The 23,382-nt window shown below is 49.4% G+C and overlaps 1 protein-coding gene across 1 annotated transcript in view; it reads right to left on the reverse strand.

Moving 5' to 3' along the window:
• Positions 1 to 1,299: 1,299 nt before the first annotated feature.
• The window catches only part of RBM19 (RNA binding motif protein 19), a 102,099-nt gene continuing 80,016 nt past the window's right edge, over positions 1,300 to 23,382 (reverse strand). The window contains exons 24-25 of the mRNA XM_035098192.3: positions 14,207 to 14,322; positions 1,300 to 1,600 (exon numbers count right to left, since the gene is read on the reverse strand). Coding sequence (XP_034954083.3) covers positions 14,231 to 14,322 — 92 coding nt within the window. The 3' untranslated portion in view covers positions 1,300 to 1,600; positions 14,207 to 14,230. The remainder of the gene's footprint in view (positions 1,601 to 14,206; positions 14,323 to 23,382) is intronic.

Below are 23,382 nucleotides of genomic sequence, written 5' to 3' on the forward strand. Positions count from 1 at the left end.
CTTTTATCCTCACCACAACCCTGTGGGGTAGGTTAGGCTGAGAGAAGGCGACTGGCCCAAGGACGCCCACTGAGCTTCATGCCCAAGTGGGGTTTGAACCCCGGTCTCCCAAGTCCTAGTCCAGCACTCTAACCACTACACCACATGGGCTCCTGTTATTGCAGATGGTGGTGGAATGTTTTGCCCTCCGGATGTTGTGGCCCGCCATGCTTGCTAAGGGGTTTCTGGGAGTTGTAGTTCCGCAACGTCCAGAGCCAACAGTTCTCCACACCTGCATCAGCACCAGACATTTACAGCTCTCTTATCCCATAGTCACAGATTCCCCCAGAGCATCCTGGGAGCTGTAGTTGGTGAGGGATTCTTGAGAGCTGTTAGGAGACCCATATACCCCCTAACAGAGGCACCATTTCCAGAGTTCCCTGGCAAGAGGGACAGACTGTCAAATCACTCTAATATTGTGTGTGTGCTTTCCAAAGGCGGACGCTTGGGAAATGCAGAAACAGGATACTGAGTGAGCCACTGGCATCATCCAGGACAGCTTGTCTTGCTTATCTTTGGGTGAATTTCTCCAGCTGGACCCGTCTCCCATTTTGGACTCTTCTGCAGGGAGACTGTCCATGATGGAAGATTGCAGCATTTGAGACTTTTGAGTTCAGAGAAAAAGCAAGGGAGAGGTGACATGGTTAGACAGTAATAAAAGTATGCATGCTATGGGAAAAGTGGATGGAGAAAAGTTTCCTTTCTTTCTCTCCTAATGCTAGGACTTGTAGATATTCCATGAAGATGAATGTTGGAGCAATTTCTTCACGCAGCACATAGCTAAACTGTGGAACTCCCTCCCACAGGATACAGTGATGGCCAGCAGTAGATGCCTTTAAAAGAGGACTGGAGAGATTCATGGAGGAGAAGGCTGTCGATGGCTACTAGCCTGGATGGCTATGCTCTGCCTCCACAGTTGGATATAGTAAAATGCTTCTGAACACAACTTGCTGGAAACCACAGGAGGGGAGAGAGCTCTTGTGCTCAGGTCTGGCTTGTGGGTTACCAACAGACATCTGGTTGGACACCGCAAGAGAACAGGATGCTGGACTAGATGGGCCATTGGCCTGATCCAGGAGGCTCTTCTTAATGTTTTTATTTATTCTGGTGCCCCGCACAACTCTGTTGCTTCGAACCCTACCAGGATCCCTATTTCTGCTCTTACATCCCTGGCTGCAGATACTGGGAAACTGGAGAGAGGGCCAAATAATGGAATAGTGAACACTAGTTGGGAGTAAGACAGAAAAACCAGGCAGTGGGAACAAAGGACAGATTGTTTTATATTAGGACATGTTCCTTAGAAATAAGTTATGTACACATTTTCTCTCTTTTAAAACTAAAAAAGTTATTAAGGAAGGGCAAAAACTGAACTGCTGATAGCTTTTTTTCCCTTTTGCTTCATCAGGCCGAGGTGTTGCTTTTCCTAGCCAGGAAATGGCGGACGAATGAAAGTGATGAGTGCCACCGCTTCGAAGCTGCTTGTTCAAAGGACTCTCCTCTTTGGGGTTCACGGACAGATCCCCCGTTGTTCTCTCGGGCGTGACTCAGTTCTGAGCTGTGGCTGGCGGGGGAGAGAAAAGATACAGAGTGTTACGTGGGTGGCTTGATCCTTGAAAGGGGGCATTCTGCCCAGCAGAATTTGAGCACCAGGGAAGGACCTGAGGAAGCTCATGAAATTAGGACATGCCGACCCGATAGCACAGAGGCGGCTGGTTCGTTTTGGCAAGTGGGGGCGCTTCCCTTCCAATTTCACACTGCCCTCTGCCAGCCCCACCTTGCCTGCCTTCTTATTTACAGCTATTCCAAGGGGTGGCACTGCTTGCTTCCTGCTCTTCCGTCTTAGGCCACCTTCACACCAAATGTTTAAAGCAGTGCAATACCACTTTGAACAATCATGGCTCCCTCCACAGAATCTTGGGAGCTGTCCAGGGTGCTGAAAGTTGTTAGGAGACCTCCCTACCACCATTCCCCTTCCAGAACTATGCTACCCAGAATTCTCTGGGAACAGGGAATGAAGGTTAAGCCGGACTGTTAAGGGGTCACGTAACAAGCACCCTTAAGCCTCTATCCCTCTTCCCAGGGAACTCTGGGAACTGTGGCTCTGGGAGAGGAAGAGGGGTCTTCCAACAACTCAGCATCCTTGACACCCCCCCCCCCGTTTCCCCAATTGTATGGCACGAATGTGGCTTTAGTGCTGCCCCTTGTAAGGAGGAGGATGGAGACGAAGCTGGAATTTGTTGGCTCCGCCTACGGCGTGGGCTCCCCACGTTCCGCCCCACCGGACTCGACGGGCACCTGTCGCCTCTGAAGCACACTGCAGCTGAGAAGGTACGGACAGACAGAGAGAAAGCAGTTCCGCAGATGCAGATCTAGGTGCCTGCAAACCATAGATGTGAAATAATTGCTTTGAGGGCCATTGGCAGTGGCGAAGCAGCTCCGCAATGGCATCCGGCAGAGCCCACCACCCCACAACTCTTCCCCCCTCCCCACCCAGCTAGAACTGAAGAGCTTGGGGAGGGAAGAAAGTAAAGAAGGAAAGAGGGGGACGCAATCCCATCTGGGCAATGCATCACGCTGAAAACGGCGCCCGCATTAAAAATTCACCAGCCAGTGAATTTTCAAGGGATTTGTAGTAATTAGATGACAAAATGCTGGCAAATCTCAAGCTTGCCGAAGATGTTACCGAGGGGTCAAAGACTCGACACTTTTGGCTGGGTAATTTGTAAGTGTCAATCACGCTCAGCCATCAGAGGGAGAGGCAAAGCTCTGGCGGCTGAATTCCAACTAAGTCCAAGGCTCCCAGCCCTTTAGTCACCCTCTCCCCTCCAATCTGCCTCCTCCCCGAATAATCTCAGAGGCCTGCATGCAAATGCAGAGGCTTCTCCTTCCTCTCTCAGACTTAATTCATTTATTTATACCCAGCGCCTCCAGAAGGAGAGTGTGCAAATTCCCTGTCAACATGTACCAACGATGCGTGCACGCATATTCTGCAGGGATTCGCTCCCACAAGAGGGACACCAACTTGGGAGAGGATTAGGGCGAGTTCATGGGGGGGGCAGGGTAGGGCTAACAATGGCTGCTGCCCATGATGGCTGTGTTTAGCCCCCGCTGTCAGAGGCAGAATGGCTCCGAATGCAATAAATAAGCAAATAAAAGGCTTCCCATAGGGGCACCTGGTTGTCCACAGTGAGAACAGGATGCTGGATGAGATGGGATGTTGGCCTGATCCAGCAGGCTCTTCCACTAAAGCAGGGATTGGAAATTTCTGACCCACCAGGCATTGTTGGACTCCCAACTCCCATCAGCCCCAGCCAGCATGACCAATGGCCAGAGATGGTGGGAGCTGTGATCCAACAGCATCACTGGTGCCACAACACAGTCTTACATTCTTGGGCATCCAGACTAGACTACTGCAATGTGCTCTGTGTGGGGCTGCCTTTGAAGACTGTTTTTGAAACTGCCAATGGTCATGGATGATGGAAGGTGTAGTTCTGCAACATATCTGGGGAGAGAGGTTCTCTACCCACGAGCTCAATCTTTGAGTTTTCTTCTTTTCTTTTTTAAAAAAGTATAGCCAAGATAAACTGAGGATAGCTTGTCCATGAGGAGTGCATTCCCACTTAATGCCAAGTTTCCCACTTAATGCCAAGGTGTGGCGCCTATGCTTGCCTCTTCCTCTGGTCTGGGACTCTTCCCACTGTCTGAGATTGCTGAGCATGCTGGCTGGAATTGATGAGAGTTGGGATCCAGCAACACCTAGAGAGGTTCCTTATCCTTGCCTTAAGTCAGGGGGATAGGGAACACTGTGGCCTTCCAGATGTTTTGGAGCTCCAACCACCACAACCCCTTGTTCCTGGTGTTCCTGGCTGAGGCTGATGGAAAGTCTTGCAACATCTGGAGAGCAAAAGGCTCCCCCACCTTCTGCCACAAACCAACGTTGATTCGTTTCACCGGATGCCTACTTGTAAGCACACTGGTCCTGGACTTGAATTGATCCCACCTGCTTCAAATGGTGATGGAGAAATCGGTTCTAGTCTCAATTCATGCACTGGGACATCAAGCACTGTGGTCCGGGGACACAGAAAACTGCCTCATACAGAGTCACAAATCCGGAGGGCAGTCCCTAAGACGGTTGGATGGTGCCTTGTACGCCTCCTTCCAGCAACTCTTGCAGCCAGGCTGGTGCCAATCGTCTTGCTCTGCAAGGCCGAGTGGGGGGGGGGGTCTTGTCCTCTGGGCAACCCAGGACCTCCATACACGCTGCCCAGGCTTGTGGCAGGTCATAGAATCATAGAATCATAGAGTTGGAAGAGACCACAAGGGCCATCCAGTTCAAACCCCTGGCCAAGCAGGAAACACCATCAAAGCATTCTTGACATATGGCTGTCAAGCCTCTGCTTAAAGACCTCCAAAGAAGGAGACTCCACCACACTCCTTGGCAGCAAATTCCACTGTCGAACAGCTCTTACTGTCAGGAAGTTCTTCCTAATGTTTAGGTGGAATATTATTTCTTGTAGTTTGAATCATCTTGTAGTTTGTAGGTCACTTGGGTACTGCAAACGCAGTGGCTTGACTTCACCTAGAGGCGCACTCCATTGTCTCTCAAGATAGATAGATGCCAACAACAACTGAGTCAGACCCCATTGGTGCATCAAGCTCAGTGCTGTCTGCATTGACAGAGCCGCTGCCAGGCAGGGGGACTCTCCTAGACCAAACTGGAGGCACCGGGGATTGAACCTGGGACCTCCTGCATGCAAAGCAGATGCTCTGCCACTGAGCGATGGCCCACCCCTTTATAGACACAGGAATCTTAAAAAGCAGAGACATCACCTTGCCAACAAAGGTCTGTATAGTTAAAGTTATGGTTTTCCCAGTAGTGATGTATGAAAGTGAAAGCTGGACCATAAAGAAGGCTGATCGCCGAAGAATTGATGCTTTTGAATTATGGTGCTGGAGAAGACTCTTGAGAGTCCCATGGCTATCCATTCTTAAGGAAATCAGCCCTGAGTGCTCGCTGGAAGGACAGATCCTGAAGCTGAGGCTTCAATTCTTTGGCCACCTCATGAGAAAAGAAGACTCCCTGAAAAAGACCCTGATGCTGGGAAAGATGGAGGGCACAAGGAGAAGGGGACCACAGAGGATGAGATGGTTGGACAGTGTTTTCAAAGCTACGGACATGAATTTGACCAAACTGTGGGAGGCAATGGAAGACAGGAGTGCCTGGTGTGCTCTGGTCCATGGGGTCACGAAGAGTTGGACATGACTAAATGACTAAACAAAAACAACAAAAACAACCTTATACTGAGTCAGGCCATTGGCCTATCCAGGTCAGTATTACCTGCACCTCAGAAGGTGGCAGGCTCTCCTTCATCAGAGGCTTTTAAACCAAGGCTGGGCGGCCATCGGTTGGGGATTTTTATCAGTTGCAATTCCTGCTGCTACTGCAGGGGGTTGGACAAGATGAGCCTTGGAGGTACCTTCCACCTCTACAGTTCTGTGATTCTGAGAGAGCGGACGTTGCTGTGACTCAGCTGAGCAGGCAGCGGAGAGAGCCAGGAAGAAGTTAACCAGGGCCCCAGGCGCCAAATGGGAAGCCCCCGCCAAGGCTGCTAAGCTGTCAGCCTGCCAGCCTTGCTCTCTCCTCCGTCTGCTAACAGAGATGCCTATTATTTTGCTGGCACCCTGGCCCTGGTTTGCATATTTCACTGATTCAGGTCACATCGCCGTACACACACATGCCACAGCCAACGTCTGTTGATATTCTCGGTCTCTCGCCCAGCTCCAGTTTGAGGTGAAAGCCTTCCTTATTAGCCAATTTGGATACCCATTTACTGTGAATTGCTCAGCCTGATTATTATTCATGAATGGATAAATCTGAAATCTCAGCTCCCTGCTACGCCATTTCTCCCTCTCCCGAATGAATATGCTTGGAGGGGGGGAAACAGGGAGGCAGAAGTGCCGCTCGTTCTCCGGGGCGCAAGGGAGGATGGCTTCTTCCCTGCAGCCCCAAATTGGGTGTGTGTGTGTTAAACCATATGGGTGCCCCTCCAGCACTGAGAAACACGTGGATTTTAACCCCCACCCCCAAATGTAAAGGGAAGCGGCACGGCAAAATGCACGTTTGCTCCTAACTTGGCAGCAAGGGCAAAGGAGCTTCCTGGATATATAACCCGAGGTTTGGAAATGGAAGGTACAGTACTGTGTCTGTGCACCTGATGCCTCCCTGTAGGAAGCACAGGCAGCTGGCCTGTAATCCAATTAACACGGCCCCTTGTTTAAACTTCCCGCTCCCCGTCCTTTTATTTTTGAAAGGACAATCTAAGACATGGCCATCCTCAAGAGGACCACCTGAGGCATCTCAGACTCCCATCGCAGAGGTTGTGTATGATCCGTGCTGCGCCTGCCATCTGATTTTTCGAGTCAAGGTGTTGGTGTTAACTTTTCAAATACCAGGAAGGGGGTCCTCAGGCCTATTACAGTCGTAACTTGGATCCCGAACCCAGAAGTGGGCGTTCTGGTTTGCGAACATTCTTTGGAACCCTAACGTCTGGTGCGGGTTCCGCAGCTTCCAACTGGCTGCAGGAGCTTCCTGCAGCCAATCAGAAGCCGTGCTTTTGTTTCTGAACATTTTGGAAGCTGAACGGACTTCCGGAACGGATTCCATTTGACTACCAAGGTACGACTGTATTATATATTGGTTTCACCTTATAAGTTGCATTACTGAAATAAGTGCACTTTTCGACGATATTCTAATTTTCCGAGTTTCACCTGTAATCTTTGCCCCATCCACTTTCTCTGCACCAGGCACCATGGGATTAAAGACCATCTGAAGGTGGTTCAGAAACTTCAGCAAAGTTAGGCAGCCCAGTTGTGCACTGGATATGCTTTGGACTGCAACGATATTGCCCCTAATCAGCAACTGCCACCAGCCGATAATCACGAGTTCTTCCCTGGCTGACGAACAAAAAAAGTTAACTCCTCGACGTCCGCCACATCTTTCCCACCTCTGGAACCCAGACATCGGAAGGCAGCCCTGTGGAGGAAAGTTTTTAATGTCTGGTGTTTCATGGTGCTTTTATGTTTTGCTGGAAGCCGCCCAGAGTGGCTGGGGCAACCCAGTCAGATGGGCGGCATATAAATAATGAAATTATTATTATTATCCATCTTCCGTTATGTTTTACCTTCCTGCTCGTCACACTGAAAACAGGAGGGAGGGTTTTTTAATAACTCCAGAGGTCCGTTAACGGCAGGCAGATATAAGTCTTAAAAGCTCCTTTATTCTGGATTGTCTAAAGCAGGTGTGGGGAACCTTTAGCTCTCCAGATATCTCTTCTGAACGTAGCAATAACTCTTCTCTTTCAAGTAATTAACAACAACAGCAACAACAATCATTGAAACAAACAAGCCAACTGTAGTATAAAATCCAGCCTTCCAGATAGATAAAAGTGAATTACTACTACTACTACTACTACTACTACTACTACTACTACTACTACTACTACAACCTGCACTGCCTCAGTGTTATCTTCAATACAAGAAGAAAAACAGCCAAACAGCCAGCGCTCTACTACTTAAAACTCTTAATTAAGATTGAAGTTTCACTCACTCTAGTGTAATGAATGAATTAACTTGCAATTCCCTCCCCCAACACTAAATTCAGTGTGATTAGAATATTTCAGGGGAGGAGGAAGGGGAGGGGAGCATTTATTTATTTATTTAACCCCCCCTCCCCTCGCGCGCCGCCCCCAAAACTCATCACCGAGGCCAGAGTCTCCTTTTGACGGAGAAACTGTCAACAAGTGGTCCTTGCGGCTGTGTGTGCAAATGTCCATCAGAAGAGATTCCTTTTATACTCGTAACATTATTAGGACAAAACACTTTTTTAAAAGTCCCAAACAAACCCCTGCTGAAAGGAGATAAACATCATTATGGTGGGGTGTGTGTGTTGTTTGAGATATTAAAAGTCTTCACCAAGGCTGGAAAAGGGGTGGGGTGGGGGTGGAAACAAAAACAAACCTGATCGCGTGTTGTGGGTGGGGAGGGGGAAATCAAACGGTTAAATTGATTTTCATAAAAATGCAAACTTCAGAAAGCACTCTCTGTTCTCTTCAACCCCTCCCTCCTCGCCGCCGCCTCCCCCCTCCCCCCTCCCAACCTCTGGTGCCTTTGAACATCTGACTGGCAAGCATTTCATATTTCAATCTCAGCAGAACAAATTGAATTAGATGTTGAAACCAAGCTCGCCTCTGTACGCGAAAGCCTACCTGCTCTGCCTGCGCTAATCCTTTGCCTTGGTACTGCAGGGGAGGCAGCTTGTGGGGGGGGAGGAATCCACCCCGCTATGGAAGACGGTATGGGGAGGGGAGATACAAGCTGCCTGTGGCTGAACACTTTTGCTGCATGCTTGTTAGGGGTGTCCGTCTCGCTCGCTATTATCCGTGAGCATCACTTGCAGTTGAGAGTGGTGGGGTGGGAGGGCAGCAGTAGGTGGCGCCAGAGCCAATGACAGGCAGAGCCAACTCAGTCCTAGATGGGTTGACTGCATTTGTATCTCCAAGGTAGCGTACATGGTTCTCTCCCCCCCCTCATTTAATCCCCACAACAAGCCTGTGAGGTAGGTTAGGCTACCCCAAGGTCCCCTAGGGAGCTTCGTGGCCAAGAGGGAATTTGAACTGCTCTCCGGGTCACTAACAGACCCCTCTCCACTCTTGTCATTTATATGGGAGCTAGGGCTAGGCGATATCTGGTTTTCAACATTGCGATATATCACAAGCTGAACATTGCGCTATACTGATATAGTGCTACCTCGGTTTAAGAACAGCCCTGTTTACTATTCGGTATACGAACTCTGCAAAACTGGAAGTAATGTTCCGGTTAGTGAACTTTACCTCGGTGTACGAATGGAAGCCGAACGGTGCAAGGGCACTGGTGGCCTCATTAGGGAAAGCGTGCCTTGGTTTAAGAAGGGCTTTGGTTTAAGAACTGACTTCCGGAATGGACTAAGTTTGTAAACTGAGGTACCATTGTATATCATGATGTCTGAAATAAGGATGGAGCTATGTAGAGTCATTGGCTGGCTTCATGGTTTTTGCCACAATGTGATTTTTGCAACACACACACACACCACGATTCACATTGTACTGCCAGGTCAAAAATTATGAAACAAGTATCACGATATGGACTTGAAACTGGTTTTGAACTATCTATTGACATATCGCCCAGCCCTAAGGGGTGCATTCATTTCAGTACGTGATTCTCAGTGAAGAATTGCCACCAACACCAGAAGTCAATCTTCAGCGTGTTGACCAGAGGTAGCCACCGTGGTCCCCCCCGGATGACTCCAGCTCCTATCATCCTTGACCGATGGGAGCTGGAGACCAATGACACTTGGAAGACACCATGTTGGCTGCTCCTGGTGTAAACCCAGAGGGAGGGAGGTCAACAGTAGGTGGCGCCAGAGCCAATGACAGGCACAGGGAATGAAATTCTAGTTTTGTCCCCATCCTCCTCCTCCTCCCTGCTGAATTATACACCTCCTGGACTGGTTGGAAGTAAGAAGGCAGGCAGGTGGGGGCTGTCTGAGAGCAGACTACTAGCCAGGATGGGCACATTCTGCATCCAATGCTTCTAAATACCGGTTTCTGGAGGGGAGAATTGTTCTTGTGCTCAGGTACTGTTTGCGGGTTTCCCAGGAGCATCTGGTTGGCCACGGTGAGAAGTGGATGCTGGGCTAGATGGACCTGATCCAGCAGGGCTCTCCTTGAGATGTTCTTGAGACTGAGCTTGGTGGAATAGTGGTCCAGTAGCCCAAATGGACCAATCATCTCCACGGCTTACAAGGGCCAGAGGCTTGTGACTCAACTTTCTCTGGTGTTTTCTCTTGAAATTCAGTGTGATGCAAATTTAGCAGTGCCTACTGATGTACAGAAGGGACGCGGGTGGCGCTGTGGGTTAAACCACAGAGCCTAGGGCTTGTCGATCAGAAGGTCGGCGGTTCGAATCCCTATGACAGGGTGAGCTCCCATTGTTTGGTCCCAGCTCCTGCCAACCTAGCAGTTCGAAAGCACATCAAAGTGCAAGTAGATAAATAGGTACTGCTCCGGTGGGAAGGTAAACGGCGTTTCCGTGCACTGCTCTGGTTCACCAGAAGCGGCTTGGTCATGCTGGCCACATGACCCGGAAGCTGTACGCTGGCTCCCTTGGCCAGTAAAGCGAGGTGAGCGCCGTAACCCCAGAGTCGTCCCCGACTGGACCTAATGGTCAGGGGTCCCTTTACCTTTACTGATGTACAGAAATGGCTGTGAGCACACGTGGGTTGTTGCTGTTTTAAAACTAGGGAACATTTTGTCCCCAGAAGTGGAAACAAATAGCCCAGCGGTTTGGGGAAGGAAAAGATCTTTTACATATACTCGGCAAACAAAGCAGGCTTCGTTGAGAAGCGAGCAAACGCTGTCCTTAAGAAACAGGAAGGTTAAGGATCATAATGCATGTTGGTAAGTGAGTGTTGGATCAGCCTGGGTCACCCCATCCATAAGTACATAAGAAGAGCTTTGCTGGATCAGGCCAATGGCCCATCTAGTCCGGCATCCTCTTCTCACAGTGGCCAACCAGACGCTTGTTGCTGGACCTGAGCACAAGAGCCCTCTCCCCTCCTGTGGTTTCCAGCAAGTTGCGTTCAGAAGCATCGCTGCTTCCGCCTCCTGCATTCTCTGGCTGCCGTCAAGGCATCTCTCCCTCTGCGATGGTTCCTTTCCGCCCCGGATTCTTTCCCCACCTCTCCCCCTTTGAGCCGCAGAGGTGCCATCACTGATCTGCGTGGAAGATGGTCGCAGACAACCTGCAATGGTGTGAGAAGCCCCCCAGCCACCACCCGCATTACCTGAGAGCATGTGCCCTCCCTCCCTCCCTCCTGCTCCTGGCCTATTGCTGAGCGGCACTCTTGCTGATGGGACAAGCAGTGGGGCGGCCGCAACTCACCCTTTCCCCCGGCAGATTACTGGGCTTTTTTTTTTGAGACCCCTCGGCGGCGGGGAAGCCTCTCGAGTGGCGGCTCAGGGCTCCATCTGGCCAACAATTGCCTCTCAAATACATCTGCCTCCTTGGTGGGAGGCATCGGGGGGCTCTCGTGATGAAAGGGAAGCTGCCGGCTAATCCTCACCAGGTTAAATCGCAGCCACCTCCCCACTGCGCTTCTGGAATAAGCACAGGGCCTCTGGAAGAGCTCTTAATTTCAGGGTGCCTCTGGATGCCTCTGACTCTGACATCTTCCTTTGGAGAGCGCAGCTTGGATTCAGGGCGCGGGGTGGAAGAGAGGGGAGGGAGGGCAGCAGTCATTCTCGATGAGGACCAGCGCTCAATGGCAGCAGCAGCAGCAGCAGACCAAGGGAAGGCTTGGGGAATGTCTGGGGTGGCCAAAGATCTGAGAGCAAAACATTGCCTTCTGGGCTGCGAGGATGCTTCAGTGAATGAAGGCATGCCTTTCAACCATGAGCCCAATCAGTGGCCCAGATAATGAGGCTTGCCCACATGGGCGTAGCTCCCCCCCCCCCCCAAAAATCAAGTAAATCAAAGATTTATACTGAATTGAAAAAAGTGTTGAAAAACACCTTGGTTAAGAAACCAGAAGCCTTCTTACTTGGGATAGTTAGAGGGGAAATACCCAAGAAAGATGTTACATTTTTTTCTGTATGCCACAACAGCAGCAAGCATATTATTAGCCAAGAATTGGAAGAAAGAAGAATTACCAATGATAGATGAATGGCAGAAGAAGATGATAGAATTAATGGAGCTGGCAGAGCTAACCAGGAGACCAGAGGGAAGAAGCGGTGGAAGAAGATTGGAAAAAAAATAAGAAATAAACATATTATTGGATAGAATTAAGAGAAGTTTAGGAGGTACAGGGAGGTTGTAGAAATAAAAAATGTTTAGATAAGTATTGATATTGAGAAGTAGATTTAAATAAAGAGTAAGTGTGAGATGTTGTGTTAGGATATAAGATAAGATTAGAATAAGAATTGTTATATGGTATATAAGGTATAAGAATAAGATTTAGAAATTACTAAAGAGGATTTAGAATGTAACGCTGTTGGAAGGGATTTGAGGAAGTCACCGATATTTGAATAGATATAAGTTGAAGTTTTGGAATTTTTTTATTTTTATTTTTCTTTGTTATTTTTGTATTTTGTATCTTGTATTTTTTGTATTTTGTATTCGGTATTTTTTGTCTTTTGTATTTTTTGTATGTTTATGCTTTTGTGTCTTTGTTTGTTACAAAATAATACATTTTTTGGGGGGGGGAACAAATCAAGTAAATCAATAAATATACTTAACTAACTGACCAACCGAGTCGCAGATAGCTCGGTTCTGCCCCCCACCAAAGTCCCGCCCTCCCCTATCATATATCCTGGCTACGCCCATGCTTGCCCACATGACATGGTTCTGCAGCAGACCAGGATGAAATGGCAAGATTTGGGACAGGAAAAAGGACTTCTTCATGCATGTCACAGTTAATCTGCGGAACTCGCTCCCGCAGGAGGCAGTAACAGCCATCGCTTTACAGGGCTGTGGTCTGCCTCCACCGTTGGCGGCAGCGATGCTTCTGAATGCCAGGTGCTGGAAACCACAGGAGGGGAGAGGGCTTTTGTGCTCGGATCCTGCTTGCTGGCTTCCCATAAAAGGCATCTGGTTGGCCACTGTGAGAACAGGATGGTGGACTTGATGGGCTGCTGGCCTGATCCACCAAGCGCTTCTTATGTTCGATATTTATTAAATTTACACCCTGCCCTTCCGCCCCAATGAGGCAAACAGGCACACAATTCAAAAGCAAAATCAACCTAAAACAGCTAAGACAGGGGTCTCCAAACTAAGGCCCGGGGGCCGGATGTGGCCCAATCGCCTTCTAAATCCGGCCCGCGGACAGTCTGGAAATCAGCATGTTTTTACATGAGTAGAATATGTCCTTTTATTTACAATGCATCTCTGGGTTTTTTGTGGGGCCTGCCTGGTGTTTTTACATGAGTAGAATGTGTCCTTTTATTTAAAATGCATCTCTGGGTTATTTGTGGGGCATAGGAATTTGTTCATATATTTTTTTCAAAATATAGTCCGGCCCCCCACAAGGTCTGAGGGACAGTGGACCGGCCCCCAGCTGCAAAAGTTTGCTGACCCCAGAGCTAAGATGTTATAAATTAAGACATCTAAATATGGTAGAGGAGGACAGCGCTCACCCAACTTTGCAGTCCCCCCCAGGGTGGGGTGGGGGCATGAGGGAAAACAGCAAACATGACTTCCAGAATCCAGGCCCTTAGTTTTAGAGAGAAGGAATGGTTTCTGCTGCTTTCTTCAACTGTTGATCAGAGGAACTTGGCCCACTAGGGAAAAACTGGACAATGCCCCACCACGTTCGGACTGTCCTCAACCATCCCCCACTTGCCTGCCTTCTTAACTGCAACCAGTCCTGGGAGCAGGCTTATTATTTTTTGTATTTATATACCACCCTATACCTAGAGGTCTCAGGGCGGTTTCGGAGGTCTCAAGGCTGTTATCTTCCTCCTCCTCTTCCTTAATCTCAGTACAGTGGTAACTTGGTTCTCAAACTTTATCCGTTCCAGAAGTCCATTCCAAAACCAAAGCGTTCCAAAACCAATAAACAATGTACTGCAGTCACACAATAAATAAATCAATCAGTAGCTGAATTGGGTTCCACACAGTCACAAAAACAAACAAAAAAAGAGCAGCAAAAACAAAAAAAACGCAAAATAAATAGCAGAAACAGACAGACCTCAGCGTAACACTCAAAATGTAAGTGTGGCACTCAATACAGAAGTGTGGCACTCAAAACGGAGCACATTTGGCTTCCGAAAAGGTTCGCAAACTGGAATACTTACTTCCGAGTTTGCAGTGTTTGGGTTCCAAGTTGTTGAGAACCAAGGTACCACTGTAATCACCTTATTTTTTTAACTCAACGGGGAGAAGGATATGGGGGGGGACTAGGCTCTGGCTATTGTGGGAGGGAGGGAGGGAGGGAGGGAGGGAGGGAGGGAGGGAGGGAGGGAGGGAGGGAGGGAGGAAGGAAGGAAGGAAGGAAGGAAGGAAGGAAGGAAGGAAGGAAGGAAGGAAGGAAGGAAGGAAGGAAGGAAGGAAGGAAGGGAGAGATACCTTCCCTTACCTCATAGTTTTGTGGCCAGTGGCATTAGCTGCTTTCCTCGCCCCCTTCATCCTCCAGCTTCTCCAGAATTTCTTCCAGAACAGCTGATCGCTTCTTTCTCTTCGCGGTCGGGGAATCTGCAAAAGGGCCAAGCGAGGAAAAGTTGAGGTTGTGTTGAGGGGGAAGCAGGCAGCTGTCGCTTCGTGCTCCCAGCAGCCAATCGGCATGGAGACATTCCAGGTAGGACTGGGAATGTGCCCCACTCGAAACCTTGTTCTCTGGCAACACAAAGTTCGGTGGGTCAATCGCCAGGCTCAGTAGAAGACAGCTTCCTGCCAACAAGCTTTAGCCCTTCCTGATGGGCACAATCCACCAGAATATTCTCCTTGCGATGATCCCCACATCTGTTATGGATGTTATGTATGTAACATGGGACCTCTGGAACTTTTTATTCATTGAGGAGGTCATGATGTGCTAACTGGTCCTAACCCCAACATTTTCTGTGTTTTATAGTCTATGGATTTTCTAGCAAGAGTCTCCAGAAGAGCACACATGGTTGTTTTCCATGTCTTTCCCTCCCCCAATATGAATAAATGAACCAATTTATTTCGGTCGCTGACCAGAGCATTCCCCCAACAAAGCTCTCGGCCATGGCTTCTCCTCCGCAAGGGCAGCAAGGCGATGCCACTGCACAAAGACCGCTGGAAACCGAACCTGCCGCGGCATAATGAGAGCGCGGTGGTGGCAGTGGTGGGAAGAATGGGGAGCTGGTGTGCAGATGTAGGGAAACCCCTGGCAAGTGAGCGAGGCTGCGGCTCTAAATGTGGGAGAGGAAGCAGCTTCCCATTTCCCCCCCCCACACCGATTCAGGTGAGGGTGGTGTCGGTAACATGGCAGGATCTGAGGCAGAAGGGTCACCGATCCCGGTCCCCTCCTGCCGCGGCTCTCTCTGCAAGGCTGCTCCAGCCAGCAATCAGAAAATACCCTCCAGGCAGTAACAGATGCTGCCGCCGCAGCCCAAACATGGCCACCTCTGGGGCTGCGGAAGGGCAAGGCAAAGCGGCTGCAGCTAAGGGTGTAAGGAAGGTCCCCGTGGGGTTAGGCCAGAGGCCCACCTAGCTGGCGCCCTGCCCACCAAGTGCCACGCGGGAGCTTGCAAACAGGCCACGAGGGCAGAGAGCTTAGCCTGCAGAGATGGTGGCGTTCAGAGCTGCACTCTGCTTCCCCCCCCCCCCCCGACTCTGATGGCTATGCCCTGTTGGAGGCAGCAAATGCTTCTGAATGCCAGCTGCTGGAGACCAGACCGCAGGAGGGGAGAGGGCTCTTGGGCTTGGGGGCCCTGCTTGCTACAGGTATCTGGTTGGCTACTGTGAGAACAAGATGCTGGACTAGATGGGCCACTGGCCTGATCCAGCAGGCTCTCCATTTGTTTGCACGTGCAATTCCGCTGCAGCACCGCACCCGGATTTCCCTGTTTAGCCCTGTTTAGGGAAGTTTTTAACGGCTGATGTTTTTAATGTATTTTCAATCTTTTGTTGGAAGCCTCCCAGAGTGAGTGGGGAAACCTAGCCAGATGGACGGGGTAGAAATAAATAAATGAATGAATAAATAATAACCCTCTTAGCACCTCTTGCCTCACTGTGACGCCTCTGGCTTTCTTGCCTTTTACCCCCGCTTTCCTCTGCTCACCCCGTCTCCATTTCCTTTTGTTTTTCAGAAGATTTTTCTTTACCCCTCCTCTCTAACAACACCTTAGAGCAGGCATCCCCAAACTGTGGCCCTCCAGATGTTTTGGCCTACAACTCCCATGATCCCTAGCTAACAGGACCAGTGGGTCAGGGATGATGGGAAGGACCAGTGGGTCAGGAAGTTCTTCCTAATGTTTAGGTGGAATCTTCTTTCCTGTAGCTTGAATCCATTGCTCCGTGTCCGCTTCTCTGGAGCAGCAGAAAACAACCTTTCTCCCTCCTCTATATGACCTCCTTTTATATATTTGAACATGACTATCATATCACCCCTTAACCTTCTCTTCTCCAGGCTAAACATACCCAGCCGTCCCTCATAAGGCATCGTTTCCAGGCTTTCCGCTTTCTTTCTTGGGGCTGGAAAGGGGTTAGTTCAGGCTTCCTCTAGACCAGGCATGTCCAAAGTCTGTTGGGGGGGGGGCGTAATCCGGCCTCAACAACTCAAGAACTTCGGGGTAAAATTATAAAAAAGCTCAACAACTTCAATCCTAAAAAAGGCCGGCCCTTTGGTCAGCCAACATGGCCCTTCACTTCATTAAATCTGGTCCTCTTTGGAAAAAGTTTGGACACCACTGCTCTAGACTTTGAGAGCCGCCTCCTCCCTGCATGCTTTGCCCACATTCCATGACTGGCCCTTCCCCTGGAGACTGTTCATCAGCATTCCGTGACCTCACACCATTTCAACCAATCCTGGGTGCTGGTGGGCAGAATAGGGGAAAACCAAGGCTCCCCACTCCTTCACCAAACTAAGTTTGGTTTAACTTCTGCAGGGGAAGGGTCAGTCATGGAAGGTGGACAGAGCATGCAAGAGGTGGCAAACAGGCTTCTTTTTGGGGAAATCTTCTCACAGGGCCTAGGGAAAGAAGAAACTCTTAGCAGTCGGCAGAGGAGTACAGGGGAAAACACACACCCATATATACGGTTTTATACAGATATCTCCTTTACTATTTTCAAAACTCAAAGAAGGATCAAGTAAACAGCAGAGGCTCACTGTGAACATTCCTTGCAAAACACGCCCCCCCCCTTTTCTGCACTTTCTCCGCAATTTTAGAAAGCAGCTCTCCATGTGGGGAACAGCTGTTCAAAGCCCGATCTCAGCCATCAAAACACCCATCTCAAACAAACAAATAAAATGTACTTGCAGGACTCGGGGAGAGGGTGTAAAATAAACACATAGGACAAGCTGCTGCATTTTCTTTTAGCATTACAGCTGCTTCCGAAGATAAACAACAAGTAAATGTCACAAAACATCAATACGGGAGAAATTAACCTGACAAAAGCCGTGCTTTCCCCTGCTCCGTCCTCGACCGAACAATTTTGCATTTCTGGAGTCCCCCCCCCCCCATCTAATGATTTTTTTTTTATTTTTCCAATTAATTCCTTGACAGAATGCCAGGACCAAGTTGTACTTCTGCTCTTGTACTTTTTAACGAACGTTGCGGGAGATGGAAGAGGCGGCGGGTGGGGAGAGTGACAGGAGCCCTTCCTATCCCACCGACGACTTGACGTAGCTTTGTCCAAGTGTCAGAGCTGAGAGCCACGGAAGGCGTCATTTGGAGACAGGTGCCCACACCTGTTTCGAGGCTGGGACAAGATTACGATTTGGCTGCATGCATTATTATTTTTTAAAGGAGGTAAAAGTAACGTCTTGTCTCTATGGATTTGGTAACTCACTCTCACTAAAAATAAAAATCTGATGGGGGGGGGGGGGCTAGGCGGGTGGATGTTCTAGTCCAACATCCTGTTCTCACAGTGGCCAACATCAGATGCTTGGAGAAAACCTGCAAGTTCGATGAGAGTCCAATAGCACTCTGCCCACCTGAGATTCTCGGCCTAGAGCCTCTGCCAGTAGAGGCAGAACATAGCCATTGTGGCTCGTAGCCTTGTCCTCAATGCATTTGTCTATTCCTAAGCCATCCAAGTTGGTGGCCATCACTGCCTCTTCCTGCCAACCTAGCAGTTCGAAAGCACGTCAAAATGCAAGTAGATAAATAGGGACCACTCCGGCAGGAAGGTAAACGGCGTTTCCATGTGCTGCTCTGGTTTGCCAGAAGCGGCTTTGTCGTGCTGGCCACATGACCTGGAAGCTATACGCCGGCTCCCTCGGCCAATAATGCGAGATGAGCGCGCAACCCCAGAGTCGGTCACGACTGGACCTAATGGTCAGGGGTCCCTTTACCTTTACCTTTAAGCCATCCAAGTTGGTGGCCATCACTGCCTCTTCCATAGCTTAACTATGAGCTGCATGAAGAAGTCCTTTTGTTCTATCTGTCCTGATTCTCCCGACATTCAGCTTCATGGGACAACCACGATTTCTAGCATTATGAGAAAAAAACCTGTCTCTATACCCACTCCCTCTGTGCCATGCATCAATTTATAAACTTCACATGTGTCCTTTTACTTGCCTTGTCTCTAAACTAGAAAGTCCCAAGCGCTCAGGAGCCCAGTTATGTCACCCCTTGCCTGCAGAGCTGGCAGGCTCTCGCCCTTTTTCAAACACCCTCCCTTGTGGAGTGTTCCCTCAGCCTCCTCTCCCCTCTCCTTGGAAGCCCTCTGGGCAGCCACAGTTGCTGCCCCTGGTCTCTAAGCTGTCCCCTTCCGCCCCAAAGAGAGGTGCCTCCTCACACTGCCCCACAGGGGCCTAGGAAGCCCTCCCTGGCCAGTCCCAGAGGCACCATTCACCCAGGGAGCTTGTAGCCAGAGCTGCTGCAACAAACAGTTTTGCAAGCCCTTGGGAGGGAGAGATGCAAGTGGGCATCAGAGGAGGGAGAGAAGGAAAGAGAGGCAGGGGCCAGTATTGCCCGCGGCACCCCTAACGGCACCTCAGGGTGCCATGGCACACTGGCTGAAAACCACTGCTTTATGGCTTAATTTTTCGATTATTTGCTTTCTTTCTCTTGTTTTGCGCTTTTTGCTGTTGTTAAACAAATCAATCACGTTTAAAAAAAGAAGTTTCTTAACCACTCTTTGTGCAAAGATTTCAGAGGAGGGGTGTATGCCGTTCTGCACGAAGACCCTTTTGCAATTGAATGGCACAGGTTCATTATGTACACGGCGAAAAATGAAAACAGGGGACCCACCGCAAGTTACAAAACTTTCTGGATAACCATCTATCACTTTCCTATACCCATGATCCAGGATAAGAACTTGTGCTATTTGATTGTTATTTTGCATGCATTGGCTAAACACCGGCTTCTGGGTTAGGGTTATTTATCTTCAGGGTGGGTTTGCTTGTTTTTTAGCTGAGTTCCCTTACTTAAATATATATATATATATATATATATATATATATATATATATATATATATATATATATATATATATTTCTTGTCTGGGTGTGCTGGAACGGAGATACACCCAATGCCTCAACCGAAAATCCACCTATATGTGTAATCAATAAAGTTGTCACCGTTGCTACTCCAGATCATTGTCTGCTTACATTTATTAATCACATCTTACATTTAACCACTGCCTGGTGGGGGGGGGGGGGCTGCAGCACTTTGACTGGGCCCGCAATAAACTAACTTTTTGGTGAGTTCCCCCACCTTTTTTTCTTTCAGAAAAAGCGTTGTTTATCTGTATGATGTTGCTATATGCCGAAAGAATTTAATACAAATTGGGAGGGTGGGGGGGGAGAGAAAAGAAACAACACAACTAGGCTTGCATGAAGCACTTCTGGCTAAATCCGCTCGCATCATTTCAGCGCCTGACATATGAAACGGAGACCCCCCCCCCGCCTCCCCTCATCCTGGACCCCCGCGACCTCCCAAGCTTTCCATTTGTGATTCGTCCCGCCCCCCTCCGTCCAAGGCGTGCTCGCTTCCCACCCTCCATCCCAAGCCTCAGCCGGGCCTGAAAATTTCCCCTCCTGTCAGTTTAATTCTTTGATCGATGGGGAAGAGCAGGATGCTTGGCCTCGCGCAGCTGGCCTCCCAAGTTACCCCTGGCAGGAGACCGCCGGCCCTGCTGGTGACGGCTGAGTGAAATGTTTGTGGAGCGCACGGAACACAAGTCAATAGTAATTTAGCGGGATTGGGAGCGGGCACCTCCTCCGCACGAACCGCGGCTCCCGAGAGGGGGGAAAGTGTGCACAGGATTATTACTGACTCACTCGGAAATATTTCCAAAACAAGCCTCCGATTAAAGGGGGTGGGGGGTGGGGAGGAAGAGCGGAGGGCCACAGGAGCTGGCGGCTGCCATGCTCGGCACTAAAATGTCTCGCAAGCGGCAACCCAGCACGGAGCTCGCAAGCGGAGAGAGAAAAATCCAGGCAGTCACGAAGGAAGCTGGCTGCTCAGCTTGGAAGCAGAAGGAACTGGTGAGGCCCCGGCTTTGGAGGAAGCCTTGCTCGGTTTTGGAAGGGACAGCAGTGCTCTTGAGAGGCCTTGCAAATCCAGAATATGGACGTTAAGGCTGTCCGGGATCACTAGGTACAATGGCTACGTTCTGTGTCAGAGGTAAGATGTCTCCAAATACCAGCTACTGGGAATTGAAATTGTGTTGCTCAGGTTCTGAAGCTTACTGGGTGACCACTGCCATCAGCCATTGGCTCTCAGCGCAACCTGCCTCACAGGGTTGTTGTGGTGATTAAATGGGGGGGGGGGAGAGGACCACACACACCACCTTGAGCTCTTTGGAGAAAAGGTGGGTTATAAATGCAATAAATAGATGAAGAAAGCAATGTTCCCATGCAGGAGGCCGAGGAGACGCAGCAAACTGAGCTCTTGCAATGCCAACGTTCAACAGAAGTCAGGTTACGCCAGCGAGGCCAATGAAAGGTACTTGGGGACGTCACGTTTAGAAAGCGTGGGGGGACACATAGAATCATAGAGTTGGAAGAGACCACAAGGGCCATCCAGTCCAACCCCCTGCCAAGCAGGAAACACCATCAAAGCATTCTTGACATGCCTGTTAAGCCTCTGCTTAAAGACCTTCAAAGAAGGAGACTCCACCACACTCCTTGGTAGCAAATTCCACTGCCGAACAGCTCTTACTGTCAGGAAGTTCTTCCTAATGTTTAGGTGGAATCTTCTTTCTTGAAGTTTGAATCCATTGCTCCGTATCCGCTTCTCTGGAGCAGCAGAAAACAACCTTTCTCCCTCCTCCATATGACATCCTTTTATATATTTGAACATGGCTATCATATCACCCCTTAACCTTCTCTTCTCCAGGCTAAACATACCCAGCTCCCTAAGCTGTTCCTCATAAGGCATTGTTTCCAGGCCTTTGACCATTTTGGTTGCCCTCCTCTGGACACGTTCCAGCTTGTCAGTATCCTTCTTGAACTGTGGTGCCCAGAACTGGACACAGTACTCCAGGTGAGGTCTGACCAGAGCAGAATACAGTGGTACTATTACTTCCCTAGATCTAGACGCTATACTCCTATTGATTCAGCCCAGAATTGCATTGGCTTTTTTAGCTGCTGCATCACACTGCTGACTCATGTCAAGTCTGTGGTCTACCAAGACTCCTAGATCCTTTTCACATGTACTGCTCTCAAGCCAGGTGTCTTCCATCCTGTATTTGTGCCTTTCATTTTTTTTGCCCAAGTGTAGTACCTTACATTTCTCCTTGTTAAAATTCATCTTGTTTGCTTTGGCCCAGTTGTCTAATCTGTTAAGGTCATTTTGAAGTGTGATCCTGTCCTCTGGGGTATTAGCCACATGGTGCTCCAAAGCAAGAGTAAGAGACACTGAAGCCAGTGCCTGCAACACAATGAGAGGAACTTGGCACCAACTTCAGTGACAGACAGGTACGGCTCAGGAGGACAGCAACTGAAGGTGTGTCTCGCACCAGCAGCCCTCGCAATCGAGAAAAGTCATGCATGTAAGGATTTGCCAGTGTTTTGTTTAAGAATATATACCCTGCTTTAGTATGAAAGAAAAACGTTTTAAGTGGCGTACAAAACTAAAACCAGCAGTTCAAAAATATTGATTGCCACATCATTATAAGCAGTGGATAAAACACAAAGCCCCAAACTGCTGAGCACGGGAGCACAGCTTCAATGACCAGATTCAGCACCTTGGGGGCAGGGGAAAGCCTGGGCAAACGAAAAAGCATTTAAAAGACAATCCAAAGCAAATTAATAGAGGGGGGGGGGATGCTGGATGGCGGAATGGAGAGAGCTTCAAAGTTGCAGAAAAGGCACTGGGAAAGTCAGCCAAGGAAAAGGAGTCGAGTTTTTACAGGATAACCACATATACAAATAGCACAGTTAGGATATATATCAAGTCCGTTGGAAAGACAGAAGAAAACTATAACGGCTGTTCTGAAGTTGAGGTTGCCAAGGAGGTCCCCGGGGGCACAATCCCCCTCTTGAGGGTCTACATCAGGCATCCCCAAACTGCGGCCCTCCAGATGTTTTGGCCTACAACTTCCATGATCCCTAGCTAACAGGACCAGTGGTCAGAGATGATGGGAAGTGTAGTCCAAAACATCTGGAGGGCCTAAGTTTGGGGATGCCTGGTCTACATCCTCTGATCATCCCCCACCCCACCCCGTTCACCTTCAATGTTATTATTATTATTATGATCCTTGGACTGTGATGATGCCTTTTGCGTCCCGGGGTGGAGATGGGTCACATCTGCTTTTTGCCACAGCCACTGCTGGCACGTGGACCCCAGAAAGCCACCTGCGAGAAAACATGACCCTTGGGTGGGTGGGGGGCAGGGACAGAAACCCCTCATCCCAGATAAACCCTGGGGAAATAGCTATGGTTCCAGAGACCCTGGCTATGCGCTGCCTGCCCCAGTAAAAGACAATCTTCAGCCTCAAGGAAAGCAGATCGGGGCTGGCTCCCTTTTTGCCCACAAGAGCCAGCCCTTCAGGGACAAGTGGCACGCTGCCAGCTGCAGAGGTCGCAGCGTCCAAGGTGAGTGGATAAGTGCACTGACCTTCTGCATGGAGTGGTCTGCCAGCAACAAAAGGGACCGGCGATGGAAGGAGGGGGTCGGAGAGGAAAGGCAGAGAGGAGCATGTAGCCAAATACTAAAACCCATTTCCTCCGACCCGAGAGAACAGCAAACAAAGATTTTTAGAGCAGATACCTCCGGCACCATTATGCTCTGTCCAACGGGTTTCTAGGTACTGCAGCCGGGAAATGGGGGCTGAAAGCCTCTCTCTGCTGCGGGCCTGCTGTTTGAAATGCCCTCTGGATGAATAGCACACAGCTAGCAGCGTTCGCTTTCTGCCCCCGCTTGCACTTGGCTTTTCTGCCAGCATCTTTCTCTCCCCCCCAACCCCCCCCCCAACAAACACATCCCCAGAAGCATGTTCCCTCTTTGCTGGCTTGGAGAAGTGAGGGACAGACACAAGAAATAAAAATAAATCGTAGTCTAGGTTTTGGCGGAGGGGGGAAAGGCGATGCATACAATCAGTTGTTTGCAAATGTGTAAAACCTCATCAGGAAAGGGGTGACTTGTTTCCTGCCTTTCGAAATTAAAAGCACTAGTT

This window comes from Zootoca vivipara, chromosome 16 (genome assembly GCF_965207765.1).
Source record: "Zootoca vivipara chromosome 16, rZooViv2.hap1.1, whole genome shotgun sequence".
In the NCBI taxonomy this organism is placed as follows: domain Eukaryota; kingdom Metazoa; phylum Chordata; class Lepidosauria; order Squamata; family Lacertidae; genus Zootoca; species Zootoca vivipara.